Source organism: Rhipicephalus sanguineus, chromosome 8 (assembly GCF_013339695.2).
Source record: "Rhipicephalus sanguineus isolate Rsan-2018 chromosome 8, BIME_Rsan_1.4, whole genome shotgun sequence".
Taxonomy (NCBI): domain Eukaryota; kingdom Metazoa; phylum Arthropoda; class Arachnida; order Ixodida; family Ixodidae; genus Rhipicephalus; species Rhipicephalus sanguineus.
Genome location: NC_051183.1, coordinates 10,799,193 through 10,827,017, shown reverse-complemented (window position 1 = coordinate 10,827,017; position 27,825 = coordinate 10,799,193). Strand labels below are relative to the sequence as shown.

The window sequence follows — 27,825 nt, the reverse complement described above, 5'->3', positions numbered from 1 at the left end:
AGAAACGAAGCCATTACTTTATGGCTTTCGTGAATAGAGAAAGAAAAGAACTCGTGCGTTTAGCATGGTCTCGTAGCCATCGCAAAACACGAAACTAATGACCGGAGGAAAAAATGCTTAAGTGTCAAACCAACGAGTATCTCAACAGACGGAATCAACTGCATTTCGATATGTTCTTGGCAAGCATCTTTTACGCTTACGTCTTCTTGTCGTTCCTCGGTAAGTACACGAAGCGTTTGACGGTCTACAGTTGTGACGGTGCATATACAGGGTGAGCAGTAGTGTGTGAGCAGTCGGCGGGTACACAGCTTTCCGGCAGTTGATGCGGTCGCGACGACGATGGGTTGGTTTGATGGCGGGAGTACGAGGCGATGCCCGATAGAACGTGAAGAACAGGAATAGACGAGCTACACGGAGGCGTGGAGAATTGCTGTAGCCGGTTACAGCCTGAGAAAAAATGCCGACTCCGCCCAAGACTGTTCCTCCCACAGAGAATTTGCATAAGTGCTCCATCCAATAGCGATTACTCCTTTTCGTAACGTCAAGCACGTCTCGAATGTTTCAGACAGTCGACTCCCCCCCCCCCTTCCCCCCACACAGACACACGTTTGTGTCGCTGGTTTTAGGTCGGAAATTTGAACGTGCTGGTAAATTTCTTCGGGAATTCTGACGTCGCTGCTCAGCAAAACGTAATGTTCTAGGTAGTTTCTTTTTAACTCTTAATATGCGTAGTGTTCGCATTAGCCAAGAAAAAGTACTTACGATTAGGGTGGAGTATAGTAAGATCAGCACGACATTGTAGTTAGGTTACACTTGACTGGTATGAGTAACCTGAAGCAATGAATCTTGCTACACGGATTTGCCCAGTTATTGTGTTTCAGTGGTGTTACGTTGGTGAGGGTCCCAAACAGAGCATGCACATTAAAGTTTAGGTCTGATTAGTGCTTGCCAGGCGAGTAGTTTGAGGGGAGTATGTGGGTTTCGACGTAGACAGCAAAGAGCGCGGTCAACTTCGACAGTAACGCGCATTGTGTGAAGAGACCGTGCTACATCAGAAGACGAAAGAAGAGATGAATCCGCAGACAGCCGAGGACAGCGTGGAGAAAGATTCAAAAAAGAGAAAATTCCTTTTTCTCAGCACAAGGATACGATGCAAATACTTCCCAGGTGTCCCTCGCCATTTATTCGCATGCTCCAAAAACTTTTTTTTCATGATAAATCAGCCACCACATCATCGCCCCCAGAAACGGAGTGGTCTTCCAAAAAACACAATAATTACCATCTCACGTATACATGTCGGTCACACATGTCGAAGCCCTAAACGATGAGCGATATCTACTTAGAGGATGATTTGACTACCATCGGCTCGGATGATTCACCTCCTTTAATATTTTAAAGGCGTGCGCTTCAGAAAAACTGAAGCATGTCAATAACAAAATTATTTATTATGGTAATACGTTACAAATGTTAACCTCGAACCGATCTCTCTTATCCAAAGGGGTTACAGAGCGTGCAGTATACGCAAAACCGCGGATTTACTGCGTTTAGTACACTCCAGTAGCATTATTTCAAGCATTAAGCATCCTGTTAGCTAAGCACCAATGATAAGATTTACATGAGGGCAAAAATATGATTTCAATATAGAAATGAGAGTGCTGGTATGGTTACCATAGCGACCGCAATCATTTACTCTACGACAGATCGCTATCATAATAGGCTAGTTAATTCATCACGAACGTAATAGTTTTAGCACCAGCAGGACTATTGGATTTTGATCGCTACGAAATGGGGAAACGGTTTTCGGTCGAATATTGACCAGTTTGTCAAGACCTATCCGCATCTTTCCGCCACGACGCCTGCTATATGACACATGCCTAGCTGCATTTAAAGGAAAAGAGAAAGCTCCAACAAAGATTTATTTTAAAATACCCGACGTTGTGTTAGAATAGTTTAGGTGGAGCGACGGCGCATTGGAATGAGGAGAAATCGGGGACCTCTTCCCTTTCTTGCCGAAAGGAGGCGCGCGCGGGACGGTGGCCGTAGAGTCACTGTATATGCTACCTTTAGGTAGCAGAGTAGCGCATAGGTCCGGCTAGCAACCACAGCTATGCGGTGAAGTCGCACTCCATTTTTGCAGGCGACATGCCTACCGCGTCGCCGATAAACATGTCTGGCGTGTCGAAGGCCGGCGATAAACATTGGCTGTCGATGACTAGTGTTAATTGAGTGAGCTGCAGCGGCGGTGTCGAGAAATACAAAATTGGCCCGAGCGTCGGCTTCTCCGCAATGCATGGTTGCTAGCGGCGTTGGAAAACAGATGCGCAACTCTGCTACCTAAAGGTAGCATATACAGTAACTCTAGGTGGCCGCATAGCGCAAACCTGACGCTTCTAACACTCGGTGTTTTAGCGTGTTTAGCGATATCGCAAGGCCCTGTGAGGATTGTGTGGTATTATAATTTCATATACATAAGTTAGATATAAAGGCTTAGTAGTGTTTAATGCATGACGGTTTCGGCATGCGGCGTGAACCTCATAAACACCACCTTCGGCCTCGGCAACACCGTGGCCTAGGCGATCGTGCCCGCATTTGTCTACAAATGTAAATCTGCAGTTGCGTGACGCGTGTTGAATTCACCCTTCATTTGCCCTCGAAAGATTAATTAATGTATTTGCGGTCAGCATCATATAAAGAGCAGGTGTCATGTTAAGGGGCATTTCGCATATGAGATCAAGTGAGCCTTCAGAATCTTTTACACGAACCGCTCATTTGCAACTTCCGTAAACATTTGCGAGAAGACGGATGCTTAGATGTAATGGAATAAAATAACTCTATTTACGTCTTTCGGGGCGTGCACTAGCACGTGACGCGCTGCTCCCACGTCGGAAAACACAGGATTGAAAGAGAATGCAATGAAGTGGGCGACAGCTTGTGGCCGATGACTACGAAGCCGCTCTTTGACATATTCAAAATAAATGGACTGCAAGATACATACGTTATGGTGCGCCAAGAATTTTATCACAGTATTGGCACGATCTACGAATTTTGCATATTTTTGCCTAAAAAAGCTGCTTTAGCTCGAGTATTGTATGGTGCTGCTAAAGGATACGAAAGAATGTTTCCTCACAAGAACGTTTCCTTTTAAATAGCGCTTCCCGTGATTTTATTTTAGTTATTTTATTCCAAAGTACCTTACAGGCCCCATGGGGGGCATTGAGTAAGGGGGGCAATGCATATATACACGTCAAACTGGAAAAAAATACAAAAGAAACAATTGACTAAGGGGGCCAATACATATATAGACGCCAAACTGAAAAAAAATGCAAAAGAAACAATTGACTAAGAGGGGCAATACATATATACACGTCAAATTGGAAAAAAATACAAAAGAAACAATTGACTAGGAGAGGCAATACATATATACACGTCAAATTGGAAAAAAATACAAAAGAAACAATTGACTAAGGGGGGCAATACGTTCACGTGGTCGTGACGTCGACGAAGACAGCAGTCAGCACGTCCGAGATGAAACTGTTTATTTGGCCGAACTTGTGGCCGGGAAACTGAAAGTCAGACTACAGCAATACGCTGATAGCGGCGAACAGAGCGTCGACCGTCGATCAACTGACAAGCAGTCAAGCGCGTCGGCTTTTATACAGGCGCTATCGAACTTTCCAGCAATATCGTTGGTGGCGGCGTTATCTCTCGACAAAGTTGGAACATTCTCGTGCGGCGCGCAATCTTAACAGATTGTTCCAAAACAATCGCGAAGCTTCCTACACATCACGACGAGGCCTGCGCAGCGCATTGCCCACAGTCTTTGTGGGTGAAGCTTCAACTCATGAAATATAAGACTCGCGGCAATACATATATAGACGTCAAACTGGAAAAAAAATACAAAAGAAACAATTGACTAAGGGGGGCAATACATATATAACCTCAAACTGGAAAAAAATACAAAAGAAACAATTCCAAAATAATAAGTCAAACAACAAGCATCAACATGTACAAAAGTTCAACATGTACAAAACAAAAAGCATCAACATGTACAAAAGATTCACGCATGGTAACCGTGAACGAAACTGCATTTCCCGCGCATGCAGCGGCCACAAGGCATAATCCTCGCGCACATGAATGTGGCAATCACAAAAACAGACCAATACGGACCAATGAATTATTATACGGCATCTATTTGCTGAGGTTTGTGAAGTGGCTTGATAAGATGTGACGGAATGTGTCAAAGTTTGGAGATTAATAATAATAATAATAATAATAATAATATCTGGGGTTTAACGTCCCAAAACCATGATATGATTATGAGAGACGCCGTAGTGGAGGGCTCCGGAAGTTTCGACCACCTGGGGTTCTTCAACGTGCGCCTAAATCTAAGTACACGGGCCTCAAACATTTTCGCCTCCATCGAAAATGCAGCCGCCGCGGCCGGGATTCGATCCCGCGACCTTCAGGTCAGCAGTCGAGCGCCATAACCACTAGACCACCGTGGCGGGGCAAAGTTTGGAGATTTGGTGACAAATCGCGCATCAAAATGTTTTTCACAAACAAAATTTGTTGTTTGCAACTCGCGATTTTTCCGTGGAATAGCAGTGGCCACATTTTCAAGCGGTCACTATCCTTCGGAGCAGCGAAAAAGCAAATTTTCTCCGTGCACGATTTGTAGCCCGAGATGCATCGCGGCAAAGAGCACTTCTTGCCCATCTGGACAATATCAGTTGTGTAAATAAGGACACGATGAACAAGGATAAGCTATTTCAAATAGGCTAACATTTAGGCGGCAGGCGTTTCGACTGGCGAACGTATGTACCCGAATGTGGCCTCGTCTGGTTTGGCGTGTTAGTTTTAACGGGTCACACAGTGAAGTCACAGAATATGGTGTCACTCTCAATTCGTGTCATCACCGAAAGAACAAACTGGAAAGCAAATGGTTAGGACGCTGAAAAGGAAACGAGCACGACCATTTCACGTTTGTGCACCCAGAGAAGGGCACAAAGTTCTACTTCTGCTACTGCAACAAACAGCATGTCTATGACGAATAACGAGAGGCAGAATCAGAATGGCACATGGTGAGTCATGATGGATTGGTCGGTAAACGGACGTTAACCTTCACTACCACGCGCCAGCCAGCACGTGTAAACGTTGCAAAGGCGGCTGAACAACTAACACCGTGGGCGGCTGCTTGAATCCATGCGATATGGTGCATGCACAACGACAACCCATGAAAGGAATTTCTAACCTACCATTGTCAAATGTGTTGCTTTCTTCTTACAAGCATCACATAGAGAGACGTCAACCCCCCTCACCCCCGCTTTCTTTTTCAGGGAATACCTTTTTCTTTTTGACTAACCCAGTTCGGGTCCGCCACGGTGGACCAGTGGCTAAGGTGCTCGGCTGCTGATCCGAAGGTCGTGGGTAGGGTGTTCCGTTGTCGCGGGTTCGATTCCGGCCGCGGCGGTCGCATTTCGGTAGAGGCGAAATGGTAGAGAGGCGCCTGTGCGATGTCAGTGCAGGTTAAAGAACACCAGATGGTCGAAATTTCCGGAGCCCTCCACTACGGCGTCTCTCATAATCATATCGTGGTTTTGGGACGTAGAACACCAGGGGTGCTATGCAGGATGGCCCGAGCTTCTCGGGCACACGAGTTTGCTCCGAGCCCGCCCTACGACGGTCATGATAGGAAGACAGTGCGGAGCGCGCGATAGAAGCGTTGATAAAAACGGCTTAAGGGGATACCCATCTCGTTTTGTTTTGTTTCGGCGAGGGAAATTGCACCACGTCCCCCTTTTTTTTGTAACGTGTTTATGTGTACTCTTTCAATAAAACTTCAGTTGCGAGTGTGCGCTTTGTGTCGTCGGTTCCTCCCTTTTGTCCTTGTTCCCATAGTGCGCCTATTTGCTTTAAGATAAGAACGAGAATGGCATCACAAACGCATGCGCGGTATTTGCGGCGGTTTTCAAAGGAATACCGTGTGCGAACGCGTCAGCGCCGCCACTCAGTCAACATTTTGACAGTGCAGCGACGTCATCGTGATTGTCGCGCTATCTTTTCGCCAACTGATGATCGCGCCTCCCACGGGCGTGTTCGTGGGCGTTTGTCCTCTTTCGGAAAATTCTTTCGTTCCACCTAGTGCATGGAAATTTCCACTCTCGAAGGCAACAAGGGCGACCACGCAGCACTCTGGTGCAGCTCGTTTCGCTTCTCTGGAATATTACAGATAAATAAATGGACAGGCTACTGCTATACTTACATTACACGTATGAACATTTTTTTGTATTAGCGAATCGGTAGAAACAATAATGTCTCCGCAAACAAGTAATAGTAACATTTCTCGCCGCAAATCTCACCAGCGGCACTTGCTTCACAGCTGTGAGTGGTACGTCGTGAGAGCGGTGAAATTGAATGCGAGGCACCGTAGCAACGTGATGATATAGCCTTTAGTTCTTCGTGCGTGTGTGCATAGTCTGTGCGATTAAGCTCATAGATGAATCGTGCCGCTCGCTGGCGTTGCGCCGTGAACACTGCTCCTCGGTAAGAGGAACTGCGGTGGGCGGACCCGCTCTTCGCCGCGGGCGTCTGTCAATCAAATTGATTGACGCGCGAACTCGGGCACAAACTCGTTGATTTTGAAAAGGCCCCAGTTCAACTCGTGACTGTCATAGTGCCGGTGTGCCTGTCAAGTGTTTCATGCGGTGGACGCTACTCAGCAGCTTCTTTGCATATAAAATAATTTGTTCAGCTTGCAGTGCTTGTGCAGGGCTTGGGCCATCGGTGGAGCTTGTGATCACCTAGCTTCTTCCACCTTTTTTACGTGGCTCGTCTACTCAGTCTGCTTGGTCTGCTTCGGTGTAATCACCGCGACAGTTCGGTCTCAATATTGGTGCTATTGCTTAGGAAGGTCTTAACTAACATGATAGTGAATAGTCCTTTCTTAATTGTTAATGCTTTAATTACCACGACATTAATTAAACACATAGGCAATTAGCATAATAATAATTAGCACGATGCCAATTAACACGTCCTCGGTGAGTACGGTCTTGATTATCTTTGTTTTAATTACACGCTCTTAATTATCGTCGTGTTAATTAGCATTAATTGATAATGTTTAAATACCGCGCCATTAATTACTCAGGTTTAATTCGCAAGGTCCTGAATAGTACGGATGCAATTAGCGCAATCCTAATGAGCACGATCCTAATTAGCACGTTCATAATTAGTGCCGTGTTAGTTAACAATAACTAATAATGTCATAATTACCACGACATTAATTGCATTGGTTTAATTTGCAAGGTCCTGAATGATACAAAGGTAATTAGCATATTCGTAATTAGAACGATCCTAATTAACACGATCTCGGCGAGTAAGGACTTGATTACCTTGGCTTTAATTACACAATCCTAATTAGCGTCATCTTATTTATCATGATCTCAATTACCTTGTTCTTAGCTTTACACGGCTTCATTAGCATGGTCTTAGTAAGACGTGGCTTAGTTAGCTCGACCTTAGCAAGATTTGGCCTAATCAGCTTCGTCATAGCACGTCCTGACTTAGCTAGGTATACCGCCCAGCCAATTAGCTAATCAGCCGGGCGCACGTGCTCTGGAACCGAGCAGACGATGAAGAAGAGAACGTCGAGAGCGCGCGACGGCCGAGCAACGCGCTAGAATGTACAGGCCGACCATGGTGATTATACACGTGGCCTCGGCGATTAGCTCTAGCCGCGGTGTTGTAAGGCGCTCCGTCGGAACTAATCTCGGAGGCCACGGTGCTGCTTATTCGAAAGGATACTTGCTGCAGACATTAAACGCTTGAAAATGAATTCAAATGGCCCGCGCACACATAAAAAATATAGTTAGTAGAACCGTAGAACTTTCTGCCACTTTTCCTGCATGGGTGCACTTCAGCACTCCGTGGAACGACAAACAAATGAAAGAAGGTGCCTCTAGATTGAAGACACCACCCAACCTTCTCGACCGCCCTTGACGTGATGCCGCGTTCCATCGTAACCAATGGAACGGAGCGCGCGCTGAGGGATGGATTTGACCTTTTCGTACTATTAGCTCGTTCAAAAGGGGGTGTCGCCAGAGCTCGGAAAGATACCGAGTTTCGCCAAACTCGGGCCATCCTGCATAGCACCCCAGATGTTGTTATTAACCCAGTTTGTCGCGGCGGCCTCAACCAATTTGCCACGGTGGCCTTATTTGTGCATGAGCTAAAATATTTTTGAAATTCGTGTTCAGCTGTAAACTCATTATCGCTGTTCGCAGAAGCTATATTTCCTATGTATTTCCATCTGTAGGTTACCACCACTGAATTTCTTGATGTTTACATTCAAATCAGATTGATATGTGCGGTTACCCTGATAAAAAAGGAACGGCCAGCAGTTGAAGAGTTGTCGCAAATAGAGCTTTGTAAGCGACGCGGCCCCCGTTGAAGCGGCTGACCTGAAGCCTCGATACACCCAGCGCAGCCTGTCGGAAAAAACGCGAAGCGCGTCCCCGTGTTCAGCGCGGAGGCTGCGCGGAGGAAGCGGAATGTCGGTAAACCTCCATAGGTACACCCAACCTATTCTAGCACCGTGCCCTATATGTACAGCGCTTCACCTTTTACATTTGCTGTACATTTGCTTCTCCTTTTATGCGAGATTTGCAGATACTTGTCGTGAGCCTTGCTAGTAGACGGAGGGCAATGTTCCCGTTGTCCGGTTGGTGTTTCCCGGCGTCTGTTGGCATCAACAGCAGACTTAGTATACAGAACCTTGACATATACAATAGACGCCGGGAAAAATCGACCGGACAATGGGGACATAGCCCTCCGTCTACTGCCAAGGCTTACGACAAATATCTGCAAATCTCGCAAAAAGGAGAAGCAAATGTATATAAGCGCTGTATATCTCAGGCCTTCTCCCCCTGGAAAAGCCGGTCAGTTTTCGAAACGTAGGGTATTTTAAAATAATTCTTTGTTGGAGTTTTCCCTTTTCCTTTAAGGTCTCTTACCCCCAACCAGGCAGCTGTCTGCCGAATGTTTACCTTTGATGCCTAGCTGCAGAGTGCTAAGCACCGCCAGAAACTTTATTGGTCTTGTTATCACTATTTTATTTTTTTTCACGCACTGTTGCAATAAAATTGATAACTCTCCTGGTCCTGGCCGCGTTCTTTAACAGGCAGCTGCAATGAAGCTTCTGGGGAGAGCGTCGTAGTTTATCCTAAGGTGCTCGAAAGCCGACAGGACACATCGGAAAAAATCCTTCTCATAGAAGGCTACAATCTTAACCTGAAGAAGGCTTCGGTTCTTGCTGACACAGTTCTCCTTTTAGACGTAACAGAAAACGGGACTGTTGAGCGATACGTGAGTATACTGGCTTCACTGAACTGCTGCATAACGTGTACTCAGGTTAGCGCTGATTGGCGCTATGTAGTACAGTTCAAGTGCAAGCCACAAAAGTATGGCTGTTTTCGCGCAAGGAAATAACTAGGGAAGGGGTCAAGGAGACCCCCTTGACCCCTTCCCTGGTTACTTCCTTGCGCGAAAACAGTCATACTTTTGTGGCTTGCACTTGAATATGAACCGACTAGCCCAGCAACTTGTACTTCTAAAGTACAGTTCAGTAGGGCTGAAAGCTGGGCTAGTTGGAGACTGATCATCATACCGCATGGTGAAGTATTTTGACGAGGACAAAGGGTATAGAAAGCGAGTGTTGTGTCTTTCTTGTTTCCTTTGTCATCATCAAAAGTGCACTACTTCACCATGCGCTATGATGGCGATGTACACTTGTACAGTGTTGACAGCACAGCGTGCTTGAAATATGACATAAAATGTTAATCTTACAGAGTACAGAACATCCGATTTCTTTACGTTCATGCGACCTAGCGTGTTGTCCACATTTATCACACCGCCCTAAGATTTCGTTCCAGTGAACAAAGTGCAGGAATACGTGCTTACGCAGGTTTTGTTCATTTATGGAGAGGAAGGGAAAGACTGCTGGCAACTTAAGCTCCCAACTTTGTGTTACAGATTATACTGTTTCTTGTGAATTTGCTCCCTTGCGCGGGTACATGTCGTCAACGTGTTGGTGATCAGTATGGTTCTTCAGCAAGTGTTCAACATCTGTGCAGGTTCAAGGCGCGCATTACGAAAGGCACTTGTACGAAGATGTGGACAAACAAGCTTCACTGATACTGAAGCCCTTGGGAGGAGACGATTATCACATAGTGAGTGATCGCTTATCAAATGCTAAACAATATCAATCAACCAAAAACTTTCTTTTTCAAAGATTTCGAAGCAAGTGCAGAAATAATACCTCGTCCAATAACTGAAGACAGTTATAGTTTTTGGGAAATTAAAAAGTCACAATTTCGTAGCGCTGATATCAATAGCAATGCATTAAACAGGTACGCAGAGTAAGTTTGGCAGTTTTAACAAGTAGTTCTAACGGTTAACCGCGAACAATGGTGAACTGCTTTTTCAAAGGAGTTAGAGATGGGATGTTAATGTATGTCCCTCATCTTACTCTGATGTTATAAGCATCTGTTCCCGTGTTATCTGGTTACTTCTCCTAAAGGCAACCTGTCTAAATAAATAAGAGAACGAACCAGCATTCTTTTTTAAGTTTTGAAGAGAAATACATACCAACCTGCCTAGATATTTTATTTCCAACACTGATGTTGTCAAAAATAAAGCGCTTCGCATTGGATACGAGAACCACTTGTATTTGTCCAGACAGGGATGATAAACTTCACTCACAGGATTGCTCCTTTTACAAATTGGGAACGGTCGTCGCAGCAGAAAATGCCTCACCGAATATTCGAAGTTGACGACATGTCTGGGACTTACGAGGTTGTCGAGAGAGCAGGTAGGTACATCCGGACCTTTTCTCGTCTATTTAGAGGTGGGTGACTGTGCATTCTGTGCACTTGGTGGGGTTCTTTTGGGTTGTGATACGCCCAACACAAGTGAAACACGGGTCAATTAGCGTGCACAGGAAATAACTTCTGTATTCTTTTTTTTTTCAGAAACCGAGACGGACGAGGAGCCAGTGCCTGAGGAACTCGGTACGCATTCACGTACTGTTCGTGAAGTGTAACTTGTCACTCTTTTCTCTTTCCTCGCAAAACAGAAAATGATGACTCTCAGCAGGAATACTTGTTAGAGGTGCACTTCATCACCGGCCTCAATCACAGCGGCTTCTTCGGCAACGAAAGTGAAGATCGCGTTGCCTATGCAATGCTCTTTATGAACGCGGTAAGTGCTAAGGGAAAACATCGGCATCATGTATACACTTTCAATCAGAGACTCCCTACAGGACCTAGTTAGGGCAGTGAGTTACACTCGTGAAAAGAATACACATGTACAAAGATTTGCTTCAGATGTAGCTTCAGATGCAACAACAATACGTTCCGCGAGCAACTACACTCTCACTGCACCTACCATCATTTCGTAGCCATTTACATTGATGTGCACTCAATGGATGACTGCATTTTCTTTGTAATCAATGTTGTATTATTGTTATTAGAGTCGTTGTTATGGTGTATTCAAATTTGTATATTTCAACCGTTTACGTTCTCATTTTTCTTTTTTTTTCATATTCATATTCAAGTAGAGTAAACGTTCTAGCTTTACCGGCTCGAATACTAATGACGTGTTCACCTTAGATGTGGTCAGCCCTGTACATCAAGCTTCGTTGGACTTTTTGTTTTTAGAACTTTCAAGATCGCTTTGTAATGGCTAAATTGGGTTTGTCATAATGGTTCAGCGTGCTATATAAAATACAGTGTTCGAATTTCGAATTCACGAAATTATTACAGTGCACTTAAAGCGCGAAATGTCACTCGTTAACAAAAGCTATTAAAATGACCTAATGAATCTTCATTGTGCCTTGCGGGGCAAACGTATGTAGACATGCGTCGTGCTTCTGCATACCCATGTCATTGTAATTATTGCCTCGACAGGAAATGATTACGGGCTAATAAACGCACGTAAAATAAAGTAGGTTATAAGCCTGCCCTTGGCACCTGAGTATCGCAGGTTGTTATTTTTTTAATGAGGAGGGTATTTGCAAAAATTGTTTTAAATCGCTGCGCAGGCATCCTTGCGCACACCCGCTCTGGCATTTGCATTTCGCCATATATTCTGAACGATGTGCACTGCATAAACAGAAATAATTCTCGAAAATAAAGTAGCGGTGTAAGCGCGAAATAAACAAACATCACATCACGTTCAACTTCGCAGACAATGTAAACAAACATAATTTTATTGCTATCAGTTATGTACAAATTAATGCAAGTGCTTTTCTATCACGCCTTCTTCGGCATATGTTACATAACGGTCGTTGTATATGCAGATAAGTTTCACCTGATTTTACAATAGACTCATTCGTTTCCTACATTCGCAGGTAAGCCTTCGCTTGCAGCAGCTCGACCCTCCCATCCGGATAGGGCTGACAGTAATCGAGGGATTACAGGTAAGACGAACACCGTTATTCTTATGAAATCCAGGGTTCTAGGGAAACCCATGTGGTCGAGAAAATTCATGGCGGGAAATAACTAGCGCCCACCAATCGCTAAAATAAAAAAGACTTTTCGGCCTCGCTATGAAGGCCTTGTTCACAAAGATTCTTTGTGAACAAGGCATTCGTTATTCTTATGCGAATGACAATATTACGTTTTCAGACTACACCTCCTTACGTAAAGCTGTCCGAGGAAGGATACGTAAGAGTATATGACACCATGGATGAATTATGCAAAGAAGCGCGTGAAGACGAATTAAAGAATATGTCTGACATCGTTTTTATGGCATCAAGGTAAGAAAAGTTATCTCCACTAACCAGTTTGTGCTAAGCTGATGCACACAGAAAAACTCGAGCGCACTTTGATGACGCTGTACCTGCGATAATTAGCATGAACCAACTCGCCCAAATAAAGCTCCAGTTGCTGCAAAGAAAAGCGAAAGCCTGAGATTACTTCGTTGTCCCCCGAGTTCAGGGTTGACACAACTGAAAAATTCAGCACCACGATTTCCCTTATCTATATTTTGCTTGCTCTGAACATGCGCATTTGAAACCTCATATGAGAGCATATTAATGTATGTGACGATATTCTCTTGTCACATCAACTGTACGCGCCGCGCTCTTTTCTTTCTTTCAGACTAAGCTTGGCTAAATTTAATCAACAGAACAAATTCACGAGTTCCATTCTTGGTAAGCCAGAGTCCCAACACGTTTTGTGTATTCTATTGTTACGGAGCGCCGCGGATATTGGTGAACCCGGTGATCTGCGAGGCAATGAAGACGACGACTGTGTGAATAGCTCGCGCGTCTGGCTCTTCAGCCATCTTGCCGGTCATTTATGACTACCCTGCAAATACTGCGGTCTACCTCTCACCTCTGTTACAATATATTAGCGCGAAAAAAAGCCTTGTAAAAAGTAATAGTTCGGGATCCGTACGCAAAAATGAATATCAATAGTCTTGAGGGAGTTCAGCATAAGCGGTCACATCTGCATTTAACACATTTTCAAGATCCGATTCTCCAACCAAACATATAAAAATTAACAGCATCCAACCGCTCGAGCTTTGAAGACAGAAGCGGAGGGTTGAATTCCTTCAACTGCTCTACACCAACAACATGATAAGCCACAAATAATGAAGCCAAGGAAGACATAAGGGATACTATTTGTAGTTTTTTTACTGCAATGTAGTAACTTTGACGTAAATGTAAAGAAGTTCAAGCGGACAAGACACAACTTGCCGTCAGTAGGAAACGCTCCTTTCTTTTGCCAGCTTGCAGTGAAGAATGTTGTACACTCTGGCGCTAGTCTGATGCATCCTCTGATGCAAGTTCCCAGCTTAAATCGGTCTGCAAATGATTCTTAGGACTTGCTTTACCGGCTCAATGCGTTGATACGAAATCGTCAAAACCGTTTCAGGGTCCCTTTAAGAAAATAAAGCGATGTGATGCGATGGTGCGATATGACCGTTGCGTTCATACTAAATTTTTCGCCACTTCTATAATACCCAAGTTATCGATTACGGCGAAATTATAATTATGAAAAATCCTTGCTCTAGAAATCACCATTTTGTTTATTGCATGTTTATTATCTGCTGTTTACATAACACGGCGACGCTTTATCGTGCAGGGCTGGCTGGTGGCCTAGGGTCAGCGTGCGGAAATAGGAAAGTTGCCATAGGGCTGGACTATCCTGATACCTTCTCGGGAGTGCAAAGTGCTGCTCATGAAATTGCACATCTGTAAGAACAGCGGCGTAGAAACCAAATATTATGCATAGTTTAAGAAATGCCAACCGATCGAGATTTCTTGCATTTCTTCACAGTTAAGGTTTTCTAATGACAAGGCCATATAATCCATCTAATTTCACGGTCTTTAATGCATTGTACCCTTAAGATCTCTAAAACAAACGGTTGGTTTTGGAGCAAAAAGTTCAACGAATAACAACTGAGCATACAAGGAGCACTTTTTGGAAGCTATTTGATGAACCATCTGTGTACTCACAAGCTAACTAAACAAAGAAAATGCACTTATATGAACGACAGAAGGAGGTCGGTCTTGCAGCCCCCAAAAACGAGTTAAAATAGGATTATCTGACCTCTCAATCCATGTGCTACATCAGGCTACCTTTCATTGTGTATAGAGCTGTACAGGGTGTTTCAAGAAATGTGTCCGAAAATCATAAAAAATTTTAAAAATGGAATATTTGCTCGCTGCCTTCATAATTACTTTTTCTATGGTGGGAGACAGCTTAAGATGATTAGACACATCAATTGCGGTAGTAATTAAATAAAATTATTTAACTTTTTAATCAGCGCAGACAGGCATTCGGGTCAAATGGGAGAATTGCAGTCCTTTCTGCGAACAGGACATTGCCGCTTCGAGATTTTCAAAAATTGGCCTCTGGTAATTATCGCAGAGCAATGAAATTCAACCAAGTTCACCGGCGAAAGCAAAAACAAGCTCCGATGAGCGCAACTAGCAGACGACCAAAATGACGTCACTGTTCACGACGGCGATTGCAGTGGTGTTAGTTCTGTATTTGTTAAAGTACGTGCACCTTACGTGCTCTAATCGCAAACGAATTCCGCACGACCACAGCGCCGTGGTCTCGCGTCCTTTCTCGTCCCGTCCTTTTAGCGCTGTTTTTCACTAGTAATCACGAATCGAAGTCGATCGGTGGTTAGTACAATGATGCTCGCTCATTCTGGACGTCTTTGAAAAGCATTTCCTTACTCGCTAATAATTGCCAGTGGCTGCTTTTGCGAATCTGAAAGAGGCAACAGGCTCTTCGCAGGAAGGGCTGCAATTTTCCCATTTGACCTGACCGCCTGTCGCCACTAATCAAAATGTTAATCAACTTAATGTCTTTAATTACTGTAATAATTTATGCCTCTACTGATCTTAAGATGCCTGCCACCACAGGAAAAGTAATTATGAAGGCAGCGTGAATATGTTGATTTCTTTATTTTTGAGGCTTTTCAGACACATTACTTGAAACACCCTGCATGTATAAGGCGACCGGTTAGCCATTTTTCCGTACATATACGGCTGCCTTTGCTCACACCGCACCAAACACCATAATCATAGGATTAAAATTTAGTTTTTCGGAGATGCCCATGAACGTTAGCGCAAAATTTTTCTGGATAGTTCGTTGTGCTCATTGACTTTGCTCTCTCCCTGGGGTAGCTTCTGACTGAAATGCGCAAGTGATATCAAAGAGCGTACGCACATAGTTTATACCGCATTTCGCATTTTCGCTACGTCATGTGTGCTTGGGAACTCATACCGACAAGATGACCAGGAGCGGAAAAATAACCTGGACATTGCGATTTTCACTTAAAATGCTCAATTGATGCATTTAAGGCATTCTGAACTGTTGTTTGGCTAAAAGGAAGCCATTAAAGCGCAATGCCCCAAGTTGGTTCCAACTAACGACAAAGCCCAACGTTTCATCTGGCGTTGATTTGATAAGGATTATCACATTAAGCATGAAGTTTTTATGGTTTTATCTGTTCTTGTTAAGAACTGGAAGTCAACCTGCTCAGCCGTTGCATTTATGCTAAATATTTCGCACTTCTGTGGTACACTAGCTATCCAATAAGGAGTGGTTGCTTCTGGCATGGCTTAGCACATGCCAGAAACAACCACTCCTATTACAAAGACCAGCTATCAGTGCTGTAGTATATATGTAACCTGCCGTTTAACATCTGCTAAGCGTGACCCAGTAAAACTGCCTTTAGTGTTTTCTTTGAATGTTTCCAAGGCGACAATATTTGCAGGCTGGGCGCTCCTCATGACGGCGAAGACGAAGCTAAAGATTGCGGACCGAAAAGCCCATACTTGATGAGTCACTACAGACGCGGTAAAACCCTCTGTGCGTTTTCCAACTGCACCAAAGAAATCATCGCAGAGTTTTTGAAGTAAGCTGCTTCGTAATATACTTGTACTATTTCTTACGAGAAACACCTTGTATTGAATTCGCCTCCGCTGCGCTAGCATTTTATAGCCGAACGCTTAGCTAGGGGTAAAGGTAGCTATGCTTAGCAATACTTGTAGCTAGACTTGTTGCCGTACGTTAAGTTCAGATAAAGGAGAAAAACTCACAGGGTCTAATTCGCCTAAGGTGTCTCGAAGGCGAAAGCCATCTTTTTCTTTTCCTTATCAGTCGACTTTGCTGATCCCTCTCCCTCCTAAAAGCTGTCTGCATCTAGCGTAGTCTTGCACTACCTCCGGGATCGGAGGCATTGCAAGCTTTCTGCACGACACGTGCCTCCGCGATCGGCCCACCTGACCAAGCGACGATGCCATGGGATGACGACATCATATGACATCACGTTATGTTGCGTCAGAAATATTTGTGATCTGTGACGTCATGGTGATGTCATCACAAGATGACATTTTTTGCATCACTCGTGTTGCCGCCGACGGCCACTTTTCGTGTTTGATTAGGCATCAAATAAGAGCAGCTACAGGGGCTCGTTGGTTGGGGGCGATCGCGCTTTGTAACGTACGGGGACTGACTGAATACACCACAAACGCAGAGCGCAGACTGACATCTTCCGCCTAAAAACATGGACGAAGAAAGGATAGGACGAGCGCGGTGTTTGTACCATCGTACTTCTTATACTTTGCGCTTCTTTATGTTTGCTCAACCCTAGCAATAGATGACAAAACATAACAGCAGTTTATTTTTCTCTCTCTCTTTTCTATTGTGTGTGCGTGTAAGGGGGGCGGGGGGGAGCAGGTTGCTATAAGGCGCCCACATTCCGTAATTCATCCGACTCTAAAACCAAACGAGGTTTATTTTCAGCTCACGGTCAAAAAAGCTGCCTAACATAATTTTGGTGCATGCAAATAGTTACGCAATATTTTCATCTGAAGAAACATGGATTTTTCAATGTGGGACTTCACGGTTTCTTAAATTTTAATGCACACAATTGCCGAATAGTAAAGAAGACCGCATATGGCATTCGACTCCTCCAAACCTCTCAACGCTCCACTAATCAATGAATCAGTCAATCAAACAATCATATCTTTATTGCCAATGACAGTTGGTGGCCCTTCAGGCAAGAAGCGCTTACAAACTACTTGAAAGTGTCCGAGGGCACGCGTATATGGCAGCGCTTTAAAATATAGATCTGCAGCAACAAATGTACAGTAATGGAAGAAACATCAGTTTAAAAGAGAAATAAAAAAAGGTAATAAAAACAAAAATGTTAATCAAGAAGTAAGCATAAAAAGTAGTAGTACAAATAAAACAAATGAAATTAGTACATGTGTGCATTCTAGAAATGCCATTATTCTAGTTTAAATGCGCAATGCACATATCGTAAAATGACGAAGACAACGAACGCAATGCAGTGAGTTATTAAACATTGTAATGGTGGCAGCAAAACATTTTATTAAAAGACATTAGGCAAGCGCTAGAAAAGATTCGCGAATTTCGTTTTTTTGTAAACGCAGCAGAGCCGATGGTTTTCTCTTTATATTTATTGAGTAAGAGAGACAGTGTGAATCTTACAAACTGCCCAAATAGGTCGTGCGCCAGAGAGGTACCAGCCACCTGTCGTGGGGGCATCGTGTGCTTGAGTCACTGTATTGCTTGCGTGTGTTAAATAAAGAATTAGTAAACACTCTGAGCTGTTCCTTTGAAAAGAAACAAGCATATATTAAGCGATAAATTAAATATGCGTTTCATACAAATTATTTTATAACGAGACAACAATGTACCTGTAGAACTCTAGCGCGGAACGTTGACAATATACCGAAGGGCTCATTTATGGCAATAGCTGAATTGTTCTTATGTTACTTTAGGTTTGGTACTCCAGACTAATACAGACTAATAGGCAGTAGTTTATATGGGAAGAAAACAAATAATGGTAAATATGGAGTTTAGCTTCTTCTGGAAAAATATATCAACGTCATGACAGAACAGCAGCAACAAGTTATACCTCCTTACTTTAACTGCTCTCTATAATGTGTTCATTCATGATCATTTCCACTCATCCGCGCATCAAACTTAAGCCAATTAGAGTGCGTCCAAAAACAGGCACTCCTTAGTATTTATTTTTATTATTTCTCGAATGACCTAATATTTCACTCGCACGTAAGACGCCCTTTTTTGTAGGTGACTAGGCGATAAAACTGCCGTGGTTGAACGCAGTTGAACCATGCTTGCTGTGCGATAGCCTCGCTGCTCGTCAGCCCCGCTCCACCTCCTTCTGGCGCATCGACTGCCAGACAGAGGCGAAAAAATTATAACTGAGGGATTACAAACGCCTTTAGGGTAATTTTATAGTAAAAGCTAGTACGTAACTAAGGAGGTTAAGAAGAAAACAAATACGGACTTCTGCAGATTAAACTTTTGCAGTTGAAGAATCGTCATGCTACGTTAAAATACATAGCAGCGGTTATTCATATCACTTTAAGAGTGAAAATTAAAAACAGATTCTTTCACCACGAACTCAATACTTTGTCATAATAAGCTTTTTGTCGGTGAAAGGCAAGTTCCGTGCTGTGCGGTTTATGATGCCGTAATGACGTCATATTCATGCCATCTGCTGTCAAATAGCTGTCCTCAAATAGCGCTTCCTAGTGTCCCGATAGGTTTGGTTTTGTGGCATCTACGAGATGACAGATTTTCGATTTAAGGCTTTATCACATTTCGTGACGTACCCAGCTCTGACGTAATTCTAAACAAGAATACATATTCCTGCGTAGGAAGCCAGGCTCTGCGTGCCTGAAGAAGCGCGCACAATGCCAGGTCATTGATCTGCCAAACAAGGCTGCAAATCTTCCAGGGGATGTAATGGACGCGGACACGTACTGCAATAAGACGTACCCCAAGCCGCAACACTTGAGCGCTACTTACATCAAGGTACGGCTCATTTCTTAAGCTTATTGACGTGCCAAGCCACCGTCATGCCCACTCGACCACCAATGTGACTAGGAACAGCACGTGTTACAATCCATGAAAAGTTATCTTAGTTAATAAATTTTTTATGCCTCTGGATATACCCGCAGTTCGCTGCCAACCATCTGCTGTACAGGTGCCTGGGGCGAGTTCAAACACGAAAGAGCTGTTTTCTTTTCATTTTTACTACAGTCGTATCTCTCTTCGTTTCGCTTTACGTTGTGCGTATTTCCATTGCGAAGAAGCAAAAATTTCTCTTGTACTCTAACGTATGACATTTAGCTTGTTCATTTCAATACTTGACCTACTCAACCCTACGTTTTCCTCGTTAAGCGTGTCCAGCATGTAACAGTTTTTCTTCCACATGAATTTTTTCTTCGCAGAACGACACGGAACTAAGCGAGTGCTTCTTTCGTTGTCTGGTACAGTACGCAAAGCCTCCCTACAAATGGCAAAATCGCATTACGTTTGCAGTGGATGGCACGCCATGCTCAAAAACTGAGCCCCAAAAGGTGAGAAATGTTCGATGCGACAGATCAGGCACCTTCATGTGCTATTTGCGAGGGTGAGTAGTTTCTATAAAATCTCCTCTACATCTGCCCCCGCTATAACGACAAGCGCCTTTTACTCCGCAACACGCACCGGCATAGGCGTGCGCAGGGTTGCCCATAAGGGGGGGGCAAAGGCCCATCGCAGCGCCCCCCCCACCCTACTAACCCAATGTATGGGGCAGATTTTGCGCCCCCCGCCCTTTTAGGTTACTAGAAGGGTCAATGTACTGGGCAGATTTTGCGCCCCCCCCCTCTTAGGCAATTAGGGGGGCGGCCGCCCCCCCCTGCCCCCCCTGTGCGCACGCCTATGCGCACCGGGAGACAAAATCCTTCTCGTTGACAAACGCATTTGGTCTGTCAGCGTTCAACAGAGTTCAGAATGCAATGCGTGCTTTGATGCAGTCTCTAAATTTTACCTCAATGGCACACTTATTTTTATGTGCACCTGATGTTGGATACGCCCGCCGTGTTATCTCTCCTTCATTTACAATGCGTTATCCTTTTTTCCCAGCGAAGTGCAGAAAACTGATCGTTTGTCTGGTACTTAGTTTCGTTTTCGTCGTCGTTGTTGCTTACCGTTGAATAAATATGGCCAGCTAAGCTACATTAGAGCCGACGATACCAACACATATCTACAACATTGAACTAACCATTGTTAGATAAACAACTATTCACAGGCACGAAGACCTCACTGCCTTTTCTATGGTATTTTTTTCTCTTGCAAATCCACCGCAAATGAAGTAATACTGAAAGACGAGCTAGTTGGTATGAGTGCATCGTAACTTATTTTAGCGCGCACTGACACACGGACACAGAAAAGAAGGGTACACCACAAGCGCTACCAGGGGAGTGAAACTTCCTATACCATCCATGGAACGCGATATTCGCTCGCAGCGCCAGACGAACACCTGGTGTTTGGGGGCGGTACTAAAACATGGCGGAGCATTGCAGACACGCACTGGGGGACGCCATCTTGATGAGGACTGAGGATCCGAGTGGCGGGGGGAGCGATTTGGCGCCAAATTCAATTGGGATGCACCAGCAAGCCTAATTGAGCGAGTGGAAGGTATTCAGATGGCGAGCGTGCGACCGTCTTCCTGTTGCGCAACCCGCCACATGATCAAATCGACAATCGTTGCGTTCTGATTCATGAAGGTTTGCCCATCCACCTATTTTTGCACCACTTATTCTAAGTAAGAGTTTGTTTTGTATGCGTGAACGCATACATTAGACAGGAATAAAGAGCATAGCTTGTTTGAATCTTTTATTGCCTAAGCGAACCATTCATAAAGTAAAAACACAACACAAAAACAAAAGCAGACCATCAGAATGTAATAAATAAATCATGCACGTGTATGCTCAATTAAATTACACAGCTACTGCTGCAACCGTATCCTGATATGCCGTGCAAGCGTAGAAAAACAAAACAAGCAGCATGCAGATCGTACCTTTCGTCCGTCGCGGATCCGAAAGAATTTTATGCCGGTGCGGAGTGAAAAATTTCGACACCATCTCAGCACAGCACGGTTTGGGACAACGGCGCGAATATATTCATGCGTCTCTTTCGCTGAAGCTTGCAAGGGTTTGTCACTTTCACTGAAACAACCTTTACGGTGGTAAAAGCGGCCTTTGGGACACCGTAGGCCGCAGCATACACGGGCGCGTGGCAAGAAACGCCCCTTTTTCGCCGTGAGATATAGGACGGCGCCATTCCCGTTTTCCACTCCAGGTGGCGCTCGTATTTTCGCAATCCCGAACTGCAACCTTTAGGTTCACTTGAGTATTAAAAATACCGGAGTTAATAGGTAAACTAATAATAAATATAAAATGGAACAAGAACGTTGATTTATGCTCGTAGGTATAGTACAGCCCCCAAACGTTAGGATGGCTGCGGTCACGGGACAGAAAAACCGCGAAGTTTCATCCCCCTGGCGCTACTATCAACTGAAGGTTTTATTCAGAAAAGGAACATATATATATCAAAGTAGTCAGCCTCTGCCCATGCGCACCGTCGTAGTTTCAAATCCATGTCATCGTACCGTATCTGATGTGTTCATTATCCGCTTTAGCAGTGACACTTCTTTTTCGAAAATTGTCACTGACGGGTGGCTGATACAGGAGACGGCTGATACAGGAGACGGTGGTGTTAGGGGACGTACCCTTTAGTGAACGTGAACGAGATGTGCTGAAACTTGGACCTAAGTTCTGTTTAGACTCTTATATGGGTACCGTGGAATGTTTGGCCATGACGCGAAATGCAGCGAGGTATGTAGCGGATACGGACAGGGATCGTTTTGTTTCCGAGGGTGTTGATGCCGTTATCAGGGCGGGTCCGCTAGAGAAAGGAAGAGCCTCTTTGGGACGGTTATCTGCCGCGTTGGCAAAAAAAGGTGCACATCTCCTTGAATCGGACAAGGAAGGCCACTTTGTGGTTCTTGACCAGTCCATGTTTGCGGAAAAGGCGTTAACAGCCGTCCGCAAGAACTTCAGGGAAGTACGTGATAATGCAACCAAGGCAAAATCACGCATTCTCGAAATGTGCAATCGGTGGAATTTGGCAGGTCTAACTGCCTCCGTCAGGAAAGAAACCCGATCCACATTGAATCTGTTTTTTGCCGTCAAGACTCACAAGCCAGGGATACCCTTTCGCTCGATTGTTTCGGAGCGAGGTACACCTTGGATCTTTGAAGATCCCTGACCCGTTTTCCGTACGTAACTCAGCTGCAGTAACTGATTACTTTTCGAATTCTGATTGCACCAATTGCTACGGAATAAGTATAGATATAGAAGACTTGTTTTACTCTCTCCCGCATGATCTTTTGATGGCGCCGGTTGGAGACTGCATTGTAAAGGATAACGATGAAATTGTTTTTAGGAACAACTGTGGTATTACAGTGGAAAGCTTTCTAGAGCTGCTCAGTTTTTACTTGAACCACACCTTCGTTGACTTCAAGGATAAGCTGTTTATTCAAAAATCTGGAGTCTGTATCTGATCAAAAGTTGCACCCGTACTGAGTTACATTTTTTTTTTAGTAGAATGGACCGTGATTTACTGCCAGTTCTACAGGGGGTTGCCAATACGGTATTCCGCTTCGTAGATGATTACTGGGTACTGGGCAGCAATGTGCCATTAGATACGTTTGTGCAGGATGTTCTGGTAGCCTTTGAGGCAAAAGGAGGAGGGCTGAAATTCACCTACGAGGTACCTGTTCAAAACACCTTGCAGTTTTTAGACCTTATGCTATATTTTTCAGCCGACCATACATGCTTTAAGTACACTCCCCGATCACAAAAACCCCATCTGAGCTACCACTCCTTCCATTCCAAGGTAATAAAAAACGGAGTGGCCACATCCTGTCTAAAATCCGCTGTTACCAAGTCGTGTCAACATTTGGCACAGGAGAGTTTCAGGGAGCAAGTTATTAGGCTAAAACACGCCGGCTTTCCCGAGTCTGTTTTGCAGGAAAGTTGCAGGCGCCTTATTAAGCACATAAAAGGCAGCCAAGATCAACAGCAGGAACAGGAACGGGGCAGAGTAGCGGTGATACCCTACGTGCATGCGCTGTCACACCGAATTAAAAAGACCGCCCATAGGTATGGGCTAAATGTTGTTTTCACGGCCAAGAATAAACTAGCCAAGCTGTGCCCCATGGTTAAGAAGAAGCTGGAAGGTGTTGGACGAGGAGGCGCACAAACTTGCAAGATTAAGCACAAGGTCTGTTTTGTTCCATGTGCATTTAACCTTGTTTACTGTATTCCTCTCACATGCGGACGAGTGTACGTGGGGCAGACTCGTCGCTGCATAAATATTCGCCTAAGGGAGCACCAGTCATCTTTAAAGGGCAGGCCGCTAACGCACTTGGCCTTACACTGTGCAAAGTGTGGTTGCGAGGCGCGCTTTTCAAATACAATCATTTTGTTTAAGCACCATGATCGCACAGCACGAGAGATTGCGGAGGCATTTCACATCAACATTAGGCAATCATCCTGTATCAGCCACCCGTCAGTGACAATTTTCAAAAAAGAAGTGTCACTGCTAAAGCGGATAATGAACACATGAGATACGGTACGATGACATGGATTTGAAACTACGACGGTGCGCATGGGCAGAGGCTGACTACTTTGATATATATATATATGTTCCTTTTCTGAATAAAACCTTCAGTTGATAGTAGCGCTTGTGGTGTACCCTTCTTTTCTGTGTCCGTGTGTCAGTGTGCGCTAAAATAAGTTACGATCCACCGCAAATGAAATATATTTTTGCTATAGCACTAAGTGCAAGATAATCTGCCAGTCGTTCCTGCTTACTGATTTTCTGCGACCAGCTGCATTACTTTGACTCAATACCGTGTGTGTGTTTGTTTTTTTTTCAATATTGCATGATATTCTTCATTATGAAGGGGATTTTGTTTTTAATTGCGATAGCAGTTATATGTACACTCCAGACGCATTTTGCCGTTGCCGCCGTCGGGAGATCCCTTGTCGTGAAGTCCAAGGGCGATGTCATCGCCCCCCGTTTTGTATGTTCTATGCGCGAATGAAAGCGTGCTGGCGGTAGCTGGCGATCGCGGCTCAAGCGGAGCGGAAACGCGCAGGCTGTCCTCTGCCGCGAGAAAGGACCACGGGGCCCCCAGAAGAAATAGGGGAGGAGGGGGCGGGGGGTTGCTGCGTGTCTCTGGCAGGAACTGCGTATTTTGAGCGGCCGGTGCAGTTACACGCGCCTAGACAGGGATCAGCAGACGGCTCATATCTTTGCACGTGCTGTGTTCTGATTACTCAGTGCGCTGAAGCCATAGGCAGCACGAAGGTCGCTTCGTTCGCTGCAGCGGCCGCGTTTCCTTACACCATGCGTTTTGTTGAGCTACGCCACGTCGGATGCTAAAGGGGTTAGCTACTAGTTCGTCTAACTTTTCAATTTCTTGCTATCGTATTCATTGCTTCGACATCGCGGCGAAAGGCACATTCTTTTTCGTGTTTCCACTTGACGCCATACCGGTCAGTGTACCAGTGTGGCGCAATGTACCTAATGCGAAAGAGGACGTGGTTTGCAGCGCTCACGCGCGCACGCGTCTCTCGGCTCTGCGTATGTGCGGAGAATTTCGTAAAGCACTTCACTTGGTGACATCTTGCTTCTACGCTTAATGTGTACAGTTATAATTACCGGAGAAATTATGGTTGAACATGGTTCGCGCAGTGAAGGCAGTGGTGGTCTGAATATTGAGTAACTGAATTCAAACACTATCTGTGGCCATATCCAGGACAAAGGCCAGCGGGCAGCGGTAACTGAACTCGGCACCGGCGTTTTGTTGCTCCTCAAGATAAGGGGCGATTCAAGCGCGTAGATATCATATTCATCATTTTGTGTGCACGCATACTTTCTCGTACTGTACCTGGAGCGCTCTCATGCATGTACTTCCTACAAGGGGCCTAACAGTGAACTTAACATTGAATGCAAGAACGTAAGAACGTATTTGGCATGCGTTCTTAACTGGATGCCAACAGCATAGTTACCATTCCGCTACACTCATACGTTTTAATGCCTCATCACATGCCGCAAAGTACCGCCTGTGCGATACGATATGCCAAACCGAAGCTCTGATTGTGTCCTTAAGGACAACACGCCTGAACGAAACATTATGAATTACACCTTTGTGCAAATATTTTCACGTGGTGGCGCCGGTGAAGAATAAAGTAGTCAAACTGGTAAATATCGGGTTATTTATCAGGTGAACTTGTGCCCAGCAAAAACGACACACATTACAAGCGTCACTCGCAGTACAATGAGAGCGACGAGCACGGTCGTCGATAATCTGGTCGTTGGTGAAACGCATCGGTTTTTATACAGGCATGATCGAAGATTGAAGAATTACAACACGTCTGAACGAAACATTATGAATTACACCTTTGTGCAAATATTTTCACGTGGTTGCGCCGGTGAAGAATAAAGTAGTCAAACTGGTAAATATCGGGTTATTTATCAGGTGAACTTGTGCCCAGCAAAAACGACACTCACATTACAAGTGTCACTCGCAGTACAATGAGAGCGACGAGCACGGTCGTCGATAATCTGGTCGTTGGTGAAACGCATCGGTTTTTATACAGGCATGATCGAAGATTGAAGAATTACCGCTCGGGCCTACATTAAATTCAGAATAATCTCAACTACTCGCATCGGAGGCGCAATCTTGCCAGAACATAAAACAGTCGTGACTCTTGAAAACTCCCATACAATTTGGATTGGCCTGCGCGGAGCGACAGCTCTCAGTTTTAGGTACTGACACACGGTCCCGATGAAAAGAAGTACGCGTAGCAATGTGTATGTGTGTGCGTGTGTGCGTGCGTGCGTGTGTGTGTGGGGTGGGGGGGGGGGGGGGGGGAGGGAGGTACTGTTTATACAACAGTCATCGCCCAACATCTGCAGCAGCAAGCCGTTGCAGGCAACAAACCAGGCTAACATCTCCAGGGTCATCATTAAAAATATTTTATCTATCTAATGTATTCTCTTGCCATACCATTCGTTCGTGGGACAGGAGCTGCTCTTGTCTGTAGATTCTCGATACCTCCCATTATTAAATTTTATCCTTCCCGTCTTTGTTTTGCGAATGCGTACATTTTATGTCGGTTAATTTGCACCCAACGTCAACCAGAACTGATGTACCGCTCCACTACCCACCCCCAACATATGGGGCTAACGAAACCGCAACGTCGTTAGAGGAAAAGTGCAGAGATGTCTTGTTCTTACTCGGCATATAAATATATGAACATCTGTCTTGCAAATGACAAAGAAATTTTTTTCGGCGTCGCCAATGAAAACGAAGTACGAACTTTCCTTCGCCGCGTTTCCCCAGTGGGTAATTGAAATTTGGCTTACAGAGCACTAAGACGTAGCTACTTCGTTACGGCGAGTACCTTTACAAGTTTAGGAAATAAAATCGAACCACTTATCGTTTGGCAGCGTGTTCTTGTTACATTGAAACAATAATTGAATTTGAAATAACATAAGTTCGAATATATTGGTATATGTTGGTATTCCATTTAAGCGCGTAGTGCAGGACACAACACAAGGGCAGGGGGAAGGACAGACTGCCTTCGTCGTATTTCGCTCGCTCATTGTGTGGCGTCCTGCGCCACATTCTAGAATAGTAATGTGTACTTCATTTGCGATTGTTCGCAGAGTGCAGTGAAACACAAACCAGCCACAAACACAACACCCTAAATTACCTTCCTATAAAAAGAACATTCACGCCGTGCTAAACAATAAATTACTGCAGCAAAAGAGCATATTCTAGAAGTGAGCTAGACGTCATAAGACGCGATGAATCACAAGGCGCGGAAGTGAAATAGGTCAGTTGCAGAAGGCATGAGATATTGTGAGTGCAATATAATTATTCTTCTACGTCCGTGCTACAGTGACGTTATCACTGGCTGTATGATGGTTCTATGCATAGGCGTGCGCAGGGTTCCCCTTCTGTGCGGGGGGGGGGGGGGGAGGTTCGTCGTAGCGCCCCCCCCCTCCTTATTATGTGAATGTGTGGGGCTGACATTGCGCCCACCCTCTTAGGTGAATAGGGGGGGCGCCGACCCTCTGCCCCCCCCCCCCCCCCCCGTGCGCACGCCTACGGTTCTATATAACTAAGGTTCAGAACTACAGCGAATGCTTCCTAACTGTGGAAATCAATAAACTTCTTGTTTATCTGTTCTGTCTCAGATATGCAAGAACATGCTCTGCGTGGACCCTTAGCAAAAACATTCTGGCCAACATGAACAATATGTATATACCCAACCGAAGAGGGTTGTTCCTGAAAAAGGGTATACTTTTTAATAAATGTAACCCATTTGATTAT

At 44.7% G+C, this 27,825-nt stretch overlaps 2 protein-coding genes across 3 annotated transcripts in view; one reads left to right on the top strand and one right to left on the bottom strand.

The window, feature by feature from the left end:
- The window catches only part of LOC119401359 (uncharacterized), a 127,964-nt gene that overhangs the window by 36,110 nt on the left and 64,029 nt on the right, over positions 1 to 27,825 (bottom strand). The gene's annotated exons all lie outside the window — the stretch shown is intronic.
- On the top strand, positions 103 to 27,802 carry LOC119401357 (venom metalloproteinase antarease-like TtrivMP_A). Of its 2 annotated transcripts, XM_037668082.1 has the most exons (14): positions 103 to 219; positions 9,176 to 9,360; positions 10,128 to 10,223; positions 10,732 to 10,864; positions 11,025 to 11,063; positions 11,129 to 11,253; positions 12,404 to 12,472; positions 12,681 to 12,811; positions 13,155 to 13,207; positions 14,145 to 14,256; positions 16,297 to 16,437; positions 19,238 to 19,394; positions 19,814 to 19,942; positions 27,690 to 27,802. In XM_037668082.1, the coding sequence occupies exons 1-14, from the start codon at positions 114 to 116 to the stop codon at positions 27,720 to 27,722; spliced, it is 1,509 nt and encodes a 502-aa protein (XP_037524010.1). In that variant the 5' UTR covers positions 103 to 113; the 3' UTR covers positions 27,723 to 27,802. The 2 variants fall into 2 exon arrangements, with proteins under 2 accessions (XP_037524010.1, XP_037524011.1); XM_037668083.1 differs by lacking the exons at positions 19,238 to 19,394; positions 27,690 to 27,802 and having other exon boundaries at positions 19,814 to 19,931.

Bases quoted from the DNA above. Each gene is read 5' to 3' on its own strand.
- LOC119401357 (XM_037668082.1), top strand. From the start codon at position 114: ATGCTTAAGTGTCAAACCAACGAGTATCTCAACAGACGGAATCAACTG. The intron at 10,224-10,731 runs GTGAGTGATCGC...GTATTTGTCCAG, and splicing joins GAGGAGACGATTATCACATA to ACAGGGATGATAAACTTCAC. The intron at 14,257-16,296 runs GTAAGAACAGCG...CAATATTTGCAG, and splicing joins GCTCATGAAATTGCACATCT to GCTGGGCGCTCCTCATGACG.